Consider the following 12,679-nt stretch of genomic DNA (forward strand, 5'->3'; position numbering starts at 1 on the left):
TAGATCACTCTGTGTGCTATTAGATCACTCTGCGTGCTATTTGATCACTCTGCATGCTATTAGATCACTCTGCGTGCTATTAGATCACTCTGCGTGTTATTACATCACTCTGCGTGCTATTAGATCACTCTGCATGCCATTAGATCACTCTGTGTGCTATTAGATCACTCTGCGTGCTATTAGATCACTCTGCATGCTATTAGATCACTCTGCGTGTTATTACATCACTCTGCGTGCTATTAGATCACTCTGCGTGCTATTAGATCACTCTGCATGCTATTAGATCACTCTGCGTGCTATTAGATCACTCTGCGTGCTATTAGATCACTCTGCGTGCTATTAGATCACTCTGCGTGCTATTAGATCACTCTGCGTGTTATTACATCACTCTGCGTGTTATTATACCACTATGCATGATAATATATCGATCTGCGTGCTATTAGATCACTCTGCATGCCATTAGATCACTCTGTGTGCTATTAGATCACTCTGCGTGCTATTAGATCACTCTGCATGCTATTAGATCACTCTGCGTGCTATTAGATCACTCTGCGTGTTATTACATCACTCTGCGTGTTATTATACCACTATGCATGATAATATATCGATCTGTGTGCTATTAGATCACTCTGCATGCCATTAGATCACTCTGTGTGCTATTAGATCACTCTGCGTGCTATTTGATCACTCTGCATGCTATTAGATCACTCTGCGTGCTATTAGATCACTCTGCGTGTTATTACATCACTCTGCGTGCTATTAGATCACTCTGCGTGCTATTAGATCACTCTGCATGCTATTAGATCACTCTGCGTGCTATTAGATCACTCTGCGTGCTATTAGATCACTCTGCGTGCTATTAGATCACTCTGCGTGCTATTAGATCACTCTGCGTGTTATTACATCACTCTGCGTGTTATTATACCACTATGCATGATAATATATCGATCTGCGTGCTATTAGATCACTCTGCATGCCATTAGATCACTCTGTGTGCTATTAGATCACTCTGCGTGCTATTAGATCACTCTGCATGCTATTAGATCACTCTGCGTGCTATTAGATCACTCTGCGTGTTATTACATCACTCTGCGTGTTATTATACCACTATGCATGATAATATATCGATCTGCGTAATATTATATCTCTCTGTGTGTTATTATATCACTGTGGATGATAATATCTTGCTCTGCGTGTTATTATTTTACTCTGCGTGTTATTATAACATTCTGCAATGCCTTGCAGGCCCCTTCGGCAGTGATGTGGTTAAATAGCAGTCCTGGTGTGGGTATAATCTGTGCCGGTTCTCCTGGTTGGGGTGGTGTGTGTGTGTGTGGGGGGGGGGGGGGGAGGTGTTTTTATCCCTGCAGGGAGGACAGATCTGTGGATGTAATCTCCAAGGCTGGGAGCGAGAATGCTGAGCTCAGCGTCTGCAGGAGAAGCAGCGCAGGAGCGGGATATTTATAGAGAGCCGCAGAGAGTGAGCGAGGGGGGAGGAGCAGGGCCGGGACACATCAAGCAGTGACACAGGGGGAGGAGCAGAGGGGACAGTGACACGAGAGGAGGAGCCACTGCCTAAAGATGGGGCGGGCGAGTTTACATGTTAATTCAGAGCGTATGCAGCATGTGACAGGGAAAGGGGAGAAAGAGCAGAGGGGACAGAGAGAGGAGGCGCGGGGGGACAGAGAGAGGAGGCGCGGGGGGACAGAGAGAGGAGGCGCGGGGGGGACAGAGAGAGGAGGCGCGGGGGGACAGAGAGAGGAGGCGCGGGGGGAACAGTGAGAGGAGGAGCAGAGGGGACAGAGAGAGGAGGCACAGAGGGGACAGAGAGAGGAGGCGCAGAGGGGACAGAGAGAGGAGGCGCAAAGGGGACAGAGGGAGGAGGCGCAGAGGGGACAGAGGGAGGAGGCGCAGAGGGGACAGAGGGAGGAGGCGCAGAGGGGACAGAGAGGAGGAGCAGAGGGGACAGAGAGAGGAGGCGCAGAGGGGACAGAGGGAGGAGGCACAGAGGGGACAGAGGGAGGAGGCGCAGAGGGGACTAAGAGAGGAGGAGCAGAGGGGACAGAGAGAGGAGGCGCAGAGGGGACAGAGAGAGGAGGCGCAGAGGGGACAGAGAGAGGAGGCGCAGAGGGGACAGAGAGAGGAGGCGCAGAGGGGACAGGGAGGAGGCGCAGAGGGGACAGGGAGGAAGCGCAGAGGGGACAGAGGGAGGAGGCGCAGAGGGGACAGAGAGAGGAGGCGCGGGGGGACAGAGAGAGGAAGAGCTGAGGGGTCAGAGACGAGGAGCAGAGAGAAGACGCACAGATGGGTCAGAGACGAGGAGCAGAGGGGTCAGAGACGAGGAGCAGAGGGGTCAGAGACGAGGAGCAGAGGGGTCAGAGACGAGGAGCAGAGGGGTCAGAGACGAGGAGCAGAGGGGTCAGAGACGAGGAGCAGAGGGGTCAGAGACGAAGAGCAGAGGGGTCAGAGAGGATACACAGTGATGTTATGTCGGGTCCCATTTAACATGTTCTGTGCACATTTGTGGCGCTGAGTGGGGTCGGTGTATACATAACTGATACAATGTCCCTGATGGTTATACAGTGTTCTGCACCTCTCCCTCCTCTACCTACCCAGCGCTCCACTCTTTTAACATTGCACCCTCCGCTCGGTTTTCCAGTTCTACAGATGTAGCAAGACTTGCTGTTTACAGCACTGGGGCAAGCAGCGGGACTGCAACCGCGACTTCCCCTGTGCCAAAGGATTATCAATGCAGGGGCAAATCCAAGAGCATGCCCCCCCCCCCATTCCCCCATCCCCCCCCCCAGCGGTGTCGCGGCAGCGCTATCTTCGGAGCCGCAGCTCTGGAGATGGTAAGGCTTGCCACATCTGTACTTACAGGAGTGGGGGCAGACTCTCTCATGGGAGTGGGGGAATTGTCTCTCACGGGAGTAGGGCCAGTCTCACTTACTGGGGGGCAGTCTCACTCATTGGAGAGCAGTCTCTGTGACTAATTTAATGTACTGCGTGCTCGTGTCTCATCCAGATCTCACTTATCTGAGTCCTGATGCCTCAGGAGTTAGGTTACCTCTGTGTGTCCCTGTGTTTCAGACTCAGAACAGGACAGCAGCCCTCGCACAGCTATCGGCTCAGACATGGAGGACACTAAGCCCATCAACTTGGGTGAGTGTAAGTGAGCTCTGTGTGTCAGTGGGATGTGGGGTGTGAGTGAGCACTCTGTGAGTAATCTGTGTGTGGCATCACACTCGCGTGTCTCTGATTCCTGTCACAGCTGTTTTGTCTCTGCAGATATGTCAGATTTCCAGGACAGTTTTGTCACTTCTGGAGTTTTCAGCGTCACAGAATTAATTCAAGTGTCTAGAAGTGAGTAACGCACACCCATTCACACTAACCTCGGTGTTACACTGGTAGACTGAAGTAATCCTTCTCCGCGTGTGTGACACTGACACACCGAAAGAGATCCTCTCCTGTGTGTGTAACACTGACAGACTGAAAGAGATCCTCTCCCTATGTATGTGACACTGACACACTGAAAGAGATCCCCTCCCTGAGTGTGACACTGACAGACTGAAAGAGATCCTCTCCCTATGTGTGTGACACTGACACACTGAAAGAGATCCCCTCCCTGAGTGTGACACTGACACATTGAAAGAGATCCCCTCCCTGAGTGTGACACTGACAGACTGTAAGAGATCCTCTCCCTGTGTGTGTGACACTGACACACTGAAAGAGATCCTCTCCCTGTGTGTGTTTTACTGAAAGAGATCCCCTCCCTGTGTGTGTTTTAATGAAAGAGATCCCCTCCCTGAGTGTGACACTGACAGACTGAAACAGATCCTCTCCCTGTGTGTGACACTGACACACTGAAAGAGATCCCCTCCCTGTGTGTGACACTGACACACTGAAAGAGATCCTCTTCCTGAGTGTGTGACACTGACACACTGAATAAGATCCCCTCCCTGAGTGTGACACTGACAGACTGTAAGAGATCCTCTCCCTGTGTGTGTGACACTGACACACTGAAAGAGATCCTCTCCCTGTGTGTGTTTTACTGAAAGAGATCCCCTCCCTGTGTGTGTTTTAATGAAAGAGATCCCCTCCCTGAGTGTGACACTGACAGACTGAAACAGATCCTCTCCCTGTGTGTGACACTGACACACTGAAAGAGATCCCCTCCCTGTGTGTGACACTGACACACTGAAAGAGATCCTCTTCCTGAGTGTGTGACACTGACACACTGAATAAGATCCCCTCCCTGAGTGTGACACTGACACATTGAAAGAGATCCCCTCCCTGAGTGTGACACTGACAGACTGTAAGAGATCCTCTCCCTGTGTGTGTGACACTGACACACTGAAAGAGATCCTCTCCCTGTGTGTGTTTTACTGAAAGAGATCCCCTCCCTGTGTGTGTTTTAATGAAAGAGATCCCCTCCCTGAGTGTGACACTGACAGACTGAAACAGATCCTCTCCCTGTGTGTGACACTGACACACTGAAAGAGATCCCCTCCCTGTGTGTGACACTGACACACTGAAAGAGATCCTCTTCCTGAGTGTGTGACACTGACACACTGAAAGAGATCCTCTTCCTGAGTGTGACAGTGACAGACTGAAAGAGATCCTCTCCCTGTGTGTGTGACACTGACACACTGAAAGAGATCCCCTCCCTGAGTGTGACACTGACAGACTGAAAGAGATCCTCTCCCTGTGTGTGTGACACTGACACACTGAAAGAGATCCTCTCCCTGTGTGTGTGACACTGACACACTGAAAGAGATCCTCTTCCTGAGTGTGACAGTGAATGCCCCTTTCCTGCATGTGAAACTTGTCACTGTGTTGTTGCAGCTCCCGTTGTGTCCGGTGCAGGTCCCAATTTCTCTCTGGGAGAGTTACAGGGACACCTGGCATATGATCTGAACCCCCCAGGCACCGGGATGAGGAGGACCCTCCCCAGCACATCGTCCAGTGGGTGAGTCACCCCGAGTGTGTCACAGAGTGTGTGAGACCCTGAGTGTTTCACTGTGTGTTGCTTTGTGCATGTGACCGGTGTCACTTGAGTGTGTGTGACTGTGAGTGTCTGAATGTGTCACTGTGTCTCTGTGTGTCACAGCTGTATTTCCGACCCTCCAACATTTGCAGCATGAAAATAGGTCCACTATATTAGGTACTTCACTGCGTAAATGAGATTTCAAACAGGTGACCCCTCCTAAGGAAGCTATGTAACACGGCAATTTTCTACACGCGAAGATCATATTACCAATAAAATGTGTCTTTTTCATTATATATATATATATATATATATATATATATATATATATATATATATATATATATATATATACATATACATATACACACACACACACACACACACACACATTAGTATTAAATCGCCCATAACCTGCTGATCATTAGCAGAGAAGTCATTAATCTCCCCGATGCTTTCAATAGCTGAAGGTTCTGAGGTACAGGACATAAGAACTGGTACAGTACCTGCTAAATAGATATAGTTGGAGGGTATGGTGTCTCTCTGTCACACTGTTTCTCCATGTATGTGTGTCACACTGTCTCTCCATGTATGTGTGTCACACTGTCTCTCCATGTATGTGTGTCACACTGTGTCTCTCCATGTATGTGTGTCACACTGTGTCTCTCCATGTATGTGTGTCACACAGTCTCTCTCCATGTATGTGTGTCACACTGTGTCTTTCCGTGTATGTGTGTCACACAGTCTCTCTCCATGTATGGGTGTCACACAGTGTCTCTCCATGTATGTGTGACACACTGTGTCTCTCCATGTATGTGTCACACTGTCTCTCCATGTATGTGTGACACACTGCGTCTCTCCATGTATGTGTGACACACGGTGTCTCTCCATGTATGTGTGACACACTGTGTCTCTCCATGTATGTGTGACACACTGTGTCTCTCCATGTGTGTCACACTGTCTCTCCATGTATGTGTCACACAGTCTCTCTCCATGTATGTGTGTCACACTGTGTCTCTCCATGTATGTGTCACACAGTCACTCTCCATGTATGTGCGTCACACTGTGTCTCTCCATGTATATGTCACACTGTGTCTCTCCATGTATGTGTGTCACACAGTCTCTCCATGTATGTGTGTCACACTTTGTCTCTCTATGTATGTGTGTCACACAGTGTCTCTCCATGTATGTGTAACACACTGTGTCTCTCCATGTATGTGTCATACTGTGTCTCTCCATGTATGTGTGACACACTGTGTCTCTCCATGTATGTGTGACACACGGTGTCTCTCCATGTATGTGTGACACACTGTGTCTCTCCATGTATGTGTGACACACTGTGTCTCTCCATGTATGTGTCACACTGTGTCTCTCCATGTGTATGTCACACTGTGTCTCTCCATGTATGTGTGTCACACAGTGTCTCTCCATGTATGTGTGACACACTGTGTCTCTCCATGTATGTGTCATACTGTGTCTCTCCATGTATGTGTGACACACTGTGTCTCTCCATGTATGTGTGACACACTGTGTCTCTCCATGTATGTGTCACACAGTCTCTCTCCATGTATGTGTGTCACACTGTCTCTCCATGTATGTGTCACACAGTCTCCCTCCATGTATGTGTGACACACTGTGTCTCTCCATGTATGTGTCATACTGTGTCTCTCCATGTGTGTGTGTCACACTGTGTCTCCATGTATGTGTGTCACACTGTGTCTCCATGTATGTGTCACACTGTCTCTCCATGTGTGTGTGTGTGTCACACTGTGTCTCCATGTATGTGTGTCACACTGTCTCTCCATGTGTGTGTGTCACACTGTGTCTCCATGTATGTGTGTCACACTGTCTCTCCATGTGTGTGTGTCACACTGTGTCTCTCCATGTGTGTGTGTCACACTGTGTCTCTCCATGTGTGTGTGTCACACTGTGTCTCTCCATGTATGTGTGTGTCACAGATGTGTTTCTATCCCTCTGTCCCCATACACAGGAGTAAGCGGCACAAGTCCGGCTCACTAGAGGATGACATTGACACCAGCCCCGGTGGGGAGTACTACACCTCTCCCACCTCCCCCACCGGGAGCAGCCGGAACTGGACCGAGGACATGGAGGGGGGTGAGTAGTACCCTCTGGCCCGGAGACCACACCCAGGAGCCAGCATGAATGCCTTATTACTGAGAAACCCAAACACCACACCATCGCCTCACAAGTCAGGTTACGACAAGTGCCCCAAACCCCTGAACGCCAACCCCAATTAGTGGGGCCTCAGTAGTTAGGTTACCATGAGTGCTTTGTTGCTAAGAGATTTAAGAAGGCCTTGAGGCTTTTGGTTACTGTACTGTAACTACCTTATTGTTAGGACATTGTAAGCGCTTTGGGTAAATAGGAGGGCTTCAGGAGTTGGGCTACCATCCATTCCTTATTGCTAATAGATTGTAAGCTCTTTGGCCCAGAAACCCCACTGGACTCTTACAGATCTTGTAAGATCTGTTATTAACCACTTATAATGCTGTCTTACTGATTATTCTATTTTTATGTGTCATATTAATATGTTGTGTAAGGTCCCCTCCCGTAGGGGTCAGCACTGCCCCTCACTCCCCTCCTCTCTTTCTCCTGTTTGTCTTCCTGTTTAGACAGTCCAATTAGCTGCTCATCAAGGGTGGGGGGCAGCTGGGCCAATTCAAATGACACTGTCCCTTCAAAAGCAGGACTGAGGCTGTGGGAGGGGGGGGGGGACACTCTCTGTCTGTATAACATGTCATTTTATTATATGACTCCCTGTCTGCAGAATATGAGGGACATGATCAGACAGTCCTGGGTGTATGTCTGATGTAGGGTATTTTTTTATTATAAAAATATTAATGCAAAAGCAACAAACGTAACCAATTACAATATACAATATATCTTATTTGCACTATATACAGAAAACATTTACATACTTCTATATCTGAACACCCGCCCATCTTCCCTCCCAGGACTTTATATCCCACCTCTCTCTCTGTCTTATTTATTTTACCTGCTGCTTTACCTGTTACACCGCACTGGTTACAGGCACGAGAACCCTTTCTGTGGAGAGAAGACTGCGGGTGATCCACAACCTCTACATAACCAGTCCATTAATTAACACCACTGTGCTCACACTGTGAACCCCTCAACTGATTTCTAAACAAACCGTACACTATTTCACAATAGGTTTGACCATTTAAATCTAGCGTTTGTAAGGAGGCGGCCATGCATTCCCACATCTCTACTGCATAGGGACTCTCCAGGAGGAGGTTCTCCATCCTCTCCAAGATCCCAACACAGGAACCTCGGGGGCAGTTCCTATCCTCTATGTTTTTATACTTTAAATTTGCTCTTACATATAGACGACCATGGAAAGTCAACCCGACTGTATCCTGAATCCCGGTCTAATAGATTCTGTACGGCCACTTTCTGGTCCTCTATATCATGGGAGCGCAAACTTTTGCTGCTGCGTCCCCCTGTCTTGCTTGCCCCGGTTCTCGCGCCCCTTCCCCCCCCCCCCCCCCCCCACCATGCACCCGCATCAAATTGCACTGCGGGTCATGTGACGTCACGTGACCCGTGGCGTCATTTGAAACGTGAGACGTCACATGGCCCCGCGGCGTCATCTGATACTGCATTGCCATGGCGACACGTCACACAGCCGGCAGAAGCAAGGTAAGTGGGGTGTTGCAGAAGCCTCACACGATCCCCCCCCGGCATTTAATTTACATGCCTTGGAGCCTCTGCAACCGCCCGCGCCCCACCCTAGAAAAATCTCCCGCCGACCCAGTTTGGCACTGCTGCTCTATATAACAGTATTTTAGATCTAATTGCTTGACTCCATACCACCCAGTACAATTTTTCCTGGGAACAAGTAATTTCCTAAGCCGTCATTTTACATTTATTTAAGAATTTGTATATAATCCTCATATATTCTGGTACGTATACACCTCTTACAATAAAAACATTTTTTATTCCATCTAGCCAGTTTTGAAGAGGAGACACCCACTTCCTAAAATGTATATATGCCAAAATTGGTCATCTCTATTGAGAAAATTCTGCAAATTAAAACATAAAACAATTAGAGAAAAAATAATAATCCAGTGTTCACCATTCCCAAACCAACTTTTTTCTCTGGGCAAATAAGTGATGTCTCGCTTTAACACATTTAAATGATTTTCCCCAGAGCAATTGGGGGGGAGGAAGGGGGAAAGCTATATAATGTAATAGTGATTTCCACAGGATGAGGAAATACTGTACTTAAATAGACAAAAACCATAATCATTTTAACTTTTCCCTGAAAGAGAACTTCCACTTCTTCCACCATTGTACGTTTAATTTACAGATGTTTCATTTCTCCTCCCAGTTGTGGAAGCCGGAATGATCTTTTTCAAAATAAATTCTTAAAACTTTTAAACAAGGCTTTATCTATCTAAATATCCTCAGGTAGACTAAAAGGGGTTTCCTCTTCTCCCAACCAACAAGCTACTGATTTATCCTGATTCATCACAGGATTAGAAACATTCCAATATTTATTTATCTCCTGGCTTCAAGTGACCTTTTTGAGGCAACATATATACAAATGTCATCTGCATACGTCTGACACTTAACACGTCCTTCGAGTTTGGAACCCTCACAGGGTATGGCTTAAATGAGACTATTCTGCTCCGTGTGTCTTAAAAAGGGGTCTATGGAGAAGACATATAATAAGGGGCTCAATGGGCAGCCCTGTCTAACACCCAGCCATTAATGATAGCGGTCTTCCATAAGCTCCTTCAAGCTCCTTCATAGAGCAACACCAGTTTCTCGACAAAGGTATCTGGGAAACCTTTTCAGAGTTTTAAAAAGATAGGCATGATCCACCCTATCATAGGGTTTGGCCTGGACAAGATTCAACAAGTACCCTGATAGACCTCCATTTCTGCCCATTTCAAACATCTCCCTAAGATGAATTACATTTTTTGCGACGTTCCTTCCTTTAATGGCATAGGATTCTCACCTTCTCAGTGACGTTACTCATCTGATTTATAAGGACCTTCGCCAAGATTCTATAATCGTTATTTAGTAAGGCTATTGGCCGCCAACTTTTTAAATCTTTCGGATCCCCTTTCTTATATAATAAGGTCAAAAGGGATTCACACGGACAGTGAGAGAGACCCATCCCTCCCAGAGAGGAATGATAAACTTTAGCCAATACTTCCACTAAAACCTCACGTCTATCCTGGTACTTCAATATGTGTTGGAAGAGGAATAAAATGTCAAGGCCCTTAAAAGCGCTATATGCCATCGATCTCCTTTTCCTGTTTTTTATTGAATTAACATTTAAAGACCCTACTCTTAGAGGGGTGATGGATGTGTCATTCTGAGTTGCTGTTGACCTCCACATGTCCTCTATTTGTGCTTCTTTTTCTCCTTCGTTCTTCTCCCTTTGCCAGGCGATGACCCTCTTTTGTTTGAAGGCGGCGTCATCTCTACGTGCTGTGTATCTACAGTATAGCTTTTTTGCTTTTGTCATCTACATTCGGGGTGGCGACCATATTTATAACATTGGGTGCCGGGTGTTGTTCCATCTCACTCCTGCTAATGTCTTGATGATGCCTCCTGGGAATTCCTTGTTGCTTCTGTATCAGGGGTTTTGTGGGTACTCAGCTCCTCTGTTTCCTGTTGCCCTGCATCTTCTTCTTCATCATCATCATCATCATCATCATCATCATCACTATCTTCCACCCTATCAGCCCAGGACTTTTTGTAGTGGCTGAAACATGTTTCGTGTCCTTAAGCGGTCAATCACAGCATTAATGTAGCTTTAAAAAAAAAAAAAATTTTGAACAAGGTCAGCTGCACGAGGAATGTTCTTATTTGCAGACTTTGCAGCTATGGGAGTTTTCTTCCTGGACTTCTGAACCTCCTATGTGGATCCTCCTGCTTCCTCACCATCACTCGCTGCTTGTAGATGTTCTGGAGTAGGGAGAGCTTTCGGACTTTGTTCTATTGCACTTTCAAGAGGCTGCTCCATCTCATGCCTCTCGTGGTGTACTGGTCCCTCTTGTGAGTTTTTGTTCTGTGGAGTATGAGAGAGGAGGGGATTAACTCTTGGGTCCTTCTCTCCACTGTAATCTGATTGTGGATTTCATTTAAAACGTCCTCAATCAGATACAAACCCATGGAGTTCCTCTTTTCTGTAGCTGGCCTCTGTGTTTCGGAGTACAGGTCTCAATCCACCGCTGTTGCAGAATGCTGCAGAATATACTCTTGCGCTTGATTATTTTGGGCATGGGGACAGATGTTATATGAAGGTCCACTTTTTGAGTACAAGTTATACAGAATATTATTCTTGCATTCATTTCGATGCCCCATACCTTTGCATAGGCTGCGTCTGATTTTGTAACATCCTGATGAAAAGTGTGATCTTGATCTACACAGAAAGCAGCATTTGGGCTGCCCACGGTAAAAACGCCTTCCTCTTTCATTTGCAATGTATAGGAAGTTTGGCAAGCATGTCAGTGTTGTCTGCACATGCAAGTTTAACCTCAAACTGATATCCTCCATTCCAGTATTCATCATTGTAGAGTTTCTTCGGTCCTTTGAGTATGTCACACTGGCGCTTGAGCCAGTACTCAGCCAGAACTCAATGTCGGCCACTGGGATAGATTCATGATCACAGATGATATTCACCATCAATCTCAGGTTTAGAAAATGCTGTGGCTTCAAAAAACTTACACTCAGAGCTGCTACTCACTGCTTTGTATCTCTCCCAGAAAGTCTGTGTGTGTGTGGAGGTCTTAAAACTAATATAATATGGTGAATAAGGGCCATGCAGGAGGCGTAAACATGCTCTGGGTCAAAGCGCAAGGATTTCTTTGAGTGTTTGCCCCACATAATCCAAACCTGGATCTTCCTCTCTTGGTCATAGAAATATCAGCCTCGCCACATTCCTTCTTCTTAAAGGATTTCTTATTGGGAATAGTGGGAAAGAATCTCAAACCTTTAAGTGATTTCCATGCGTTTTGCTGTGAATCACTGGGTTTTGCTGGTTCTGTCATTTCCTGACAGTCTGAGCCCCCAGCAGCTGAAACACTGTCAGTGCTGATTAAAGAGCTGATCCCATTTACCTCTCTCAGGGAGATTTCCTCTGGAGCTTCTATGTCTCCCAGCAGCTGAAAGTTGTTCCAGGTTAGCAGTGCTTGTTCAGGTACCTGTATGGTCTGTGTTTCTCTCACGGAGTTAACCCTTTCTGGCTCACACTTTAGCTCCATTGCCTCTTCAGAGTTTATAGCAATGGGCTGTGAGTGAGAAGAAAGTTTCCATGGGTCTCTTTCGTTGGTTTCTTCCTCAGCTGCTCTTTGCAGTGTACTGTACCTGTGTTTGCCTCCTGACTGACTCCTGCTGCAATCCCCTCATGTAGGAGACTATCAGCCTCGGTTTCCATGTGCTGAGGACTCTCAGCCTCTCTTCCCTTGGCACATTCAGCCTCTGCATTATGTTGGGCACTTTGCTATAAGGCTTGTTTGTCTGCCTGCAATCTCTTGCCGCCCGCCTCCTCTTTTCCAGCTCAGCCTCTCTTTTCTTTCTGCTCTCTGTTATAACATTACTTTGCTGCTGGGATTTACTGCTCTGGGTTTGTATGTTACTTTCCCCAGACAGAACCAGCACCTCACCTGTTTGTGCTTCTTCCTCATTCTTTCA

At 47.1% G+C, this 12,679-nt stretch overlaps 1 protein-coding gene across 1 annotated transcript in view; it reads left to right on the forward strand.

Moving 5' to 3' along the window:
- Positions 1-3,011: 3,011 nt before the first annotated feature.
- NFIC (nuclear factor I C) overlaps positions 3,012-12,679 on the forward strand; it is a 40,401-nt gene continuing 30,733 nt past the window's right edge. Inside the window, exons 1-4 of the mRNA XM_075584443.1 lie at positions 3,012-3,162; positions 3,289-3,363; positions 4,846-4,969; positions 6,978-7,102. Coding sequence (XP_075440558.1) covers positions 3,135-3,162; positions 3,289-3,363; positions 4,846-4,969; positions 6,978-7,102 — 352 coding nt within the window. The 5' untranslated portion in view covers positions 3,012-3,134. The remainder of the gene's footprint in view (positions 3,163-3,288; positions 3,364-4,845; positions 4,970-6,977; positions 7,103-12,679) is intronic.

The sequence above is a fragment of the Ascaphus truei genome, unplaced genomic scaffold, assembly GCF_040206685.1.
Source record: "Ascaphus truei isolate aAscTru1 unplaced genomic scaffold, aAscTru1.hap1 HAP1_SCAFFOLD_594, whole genome shotgun sequence".
In the NCBI taxonomy this organism is placed as follows: domain Eukaryota; kingdom Metazoa; phylum Chordata; class Amphibia; order Anura; family Ascaphidae; genus Ascaphus; species Ascaphus truei.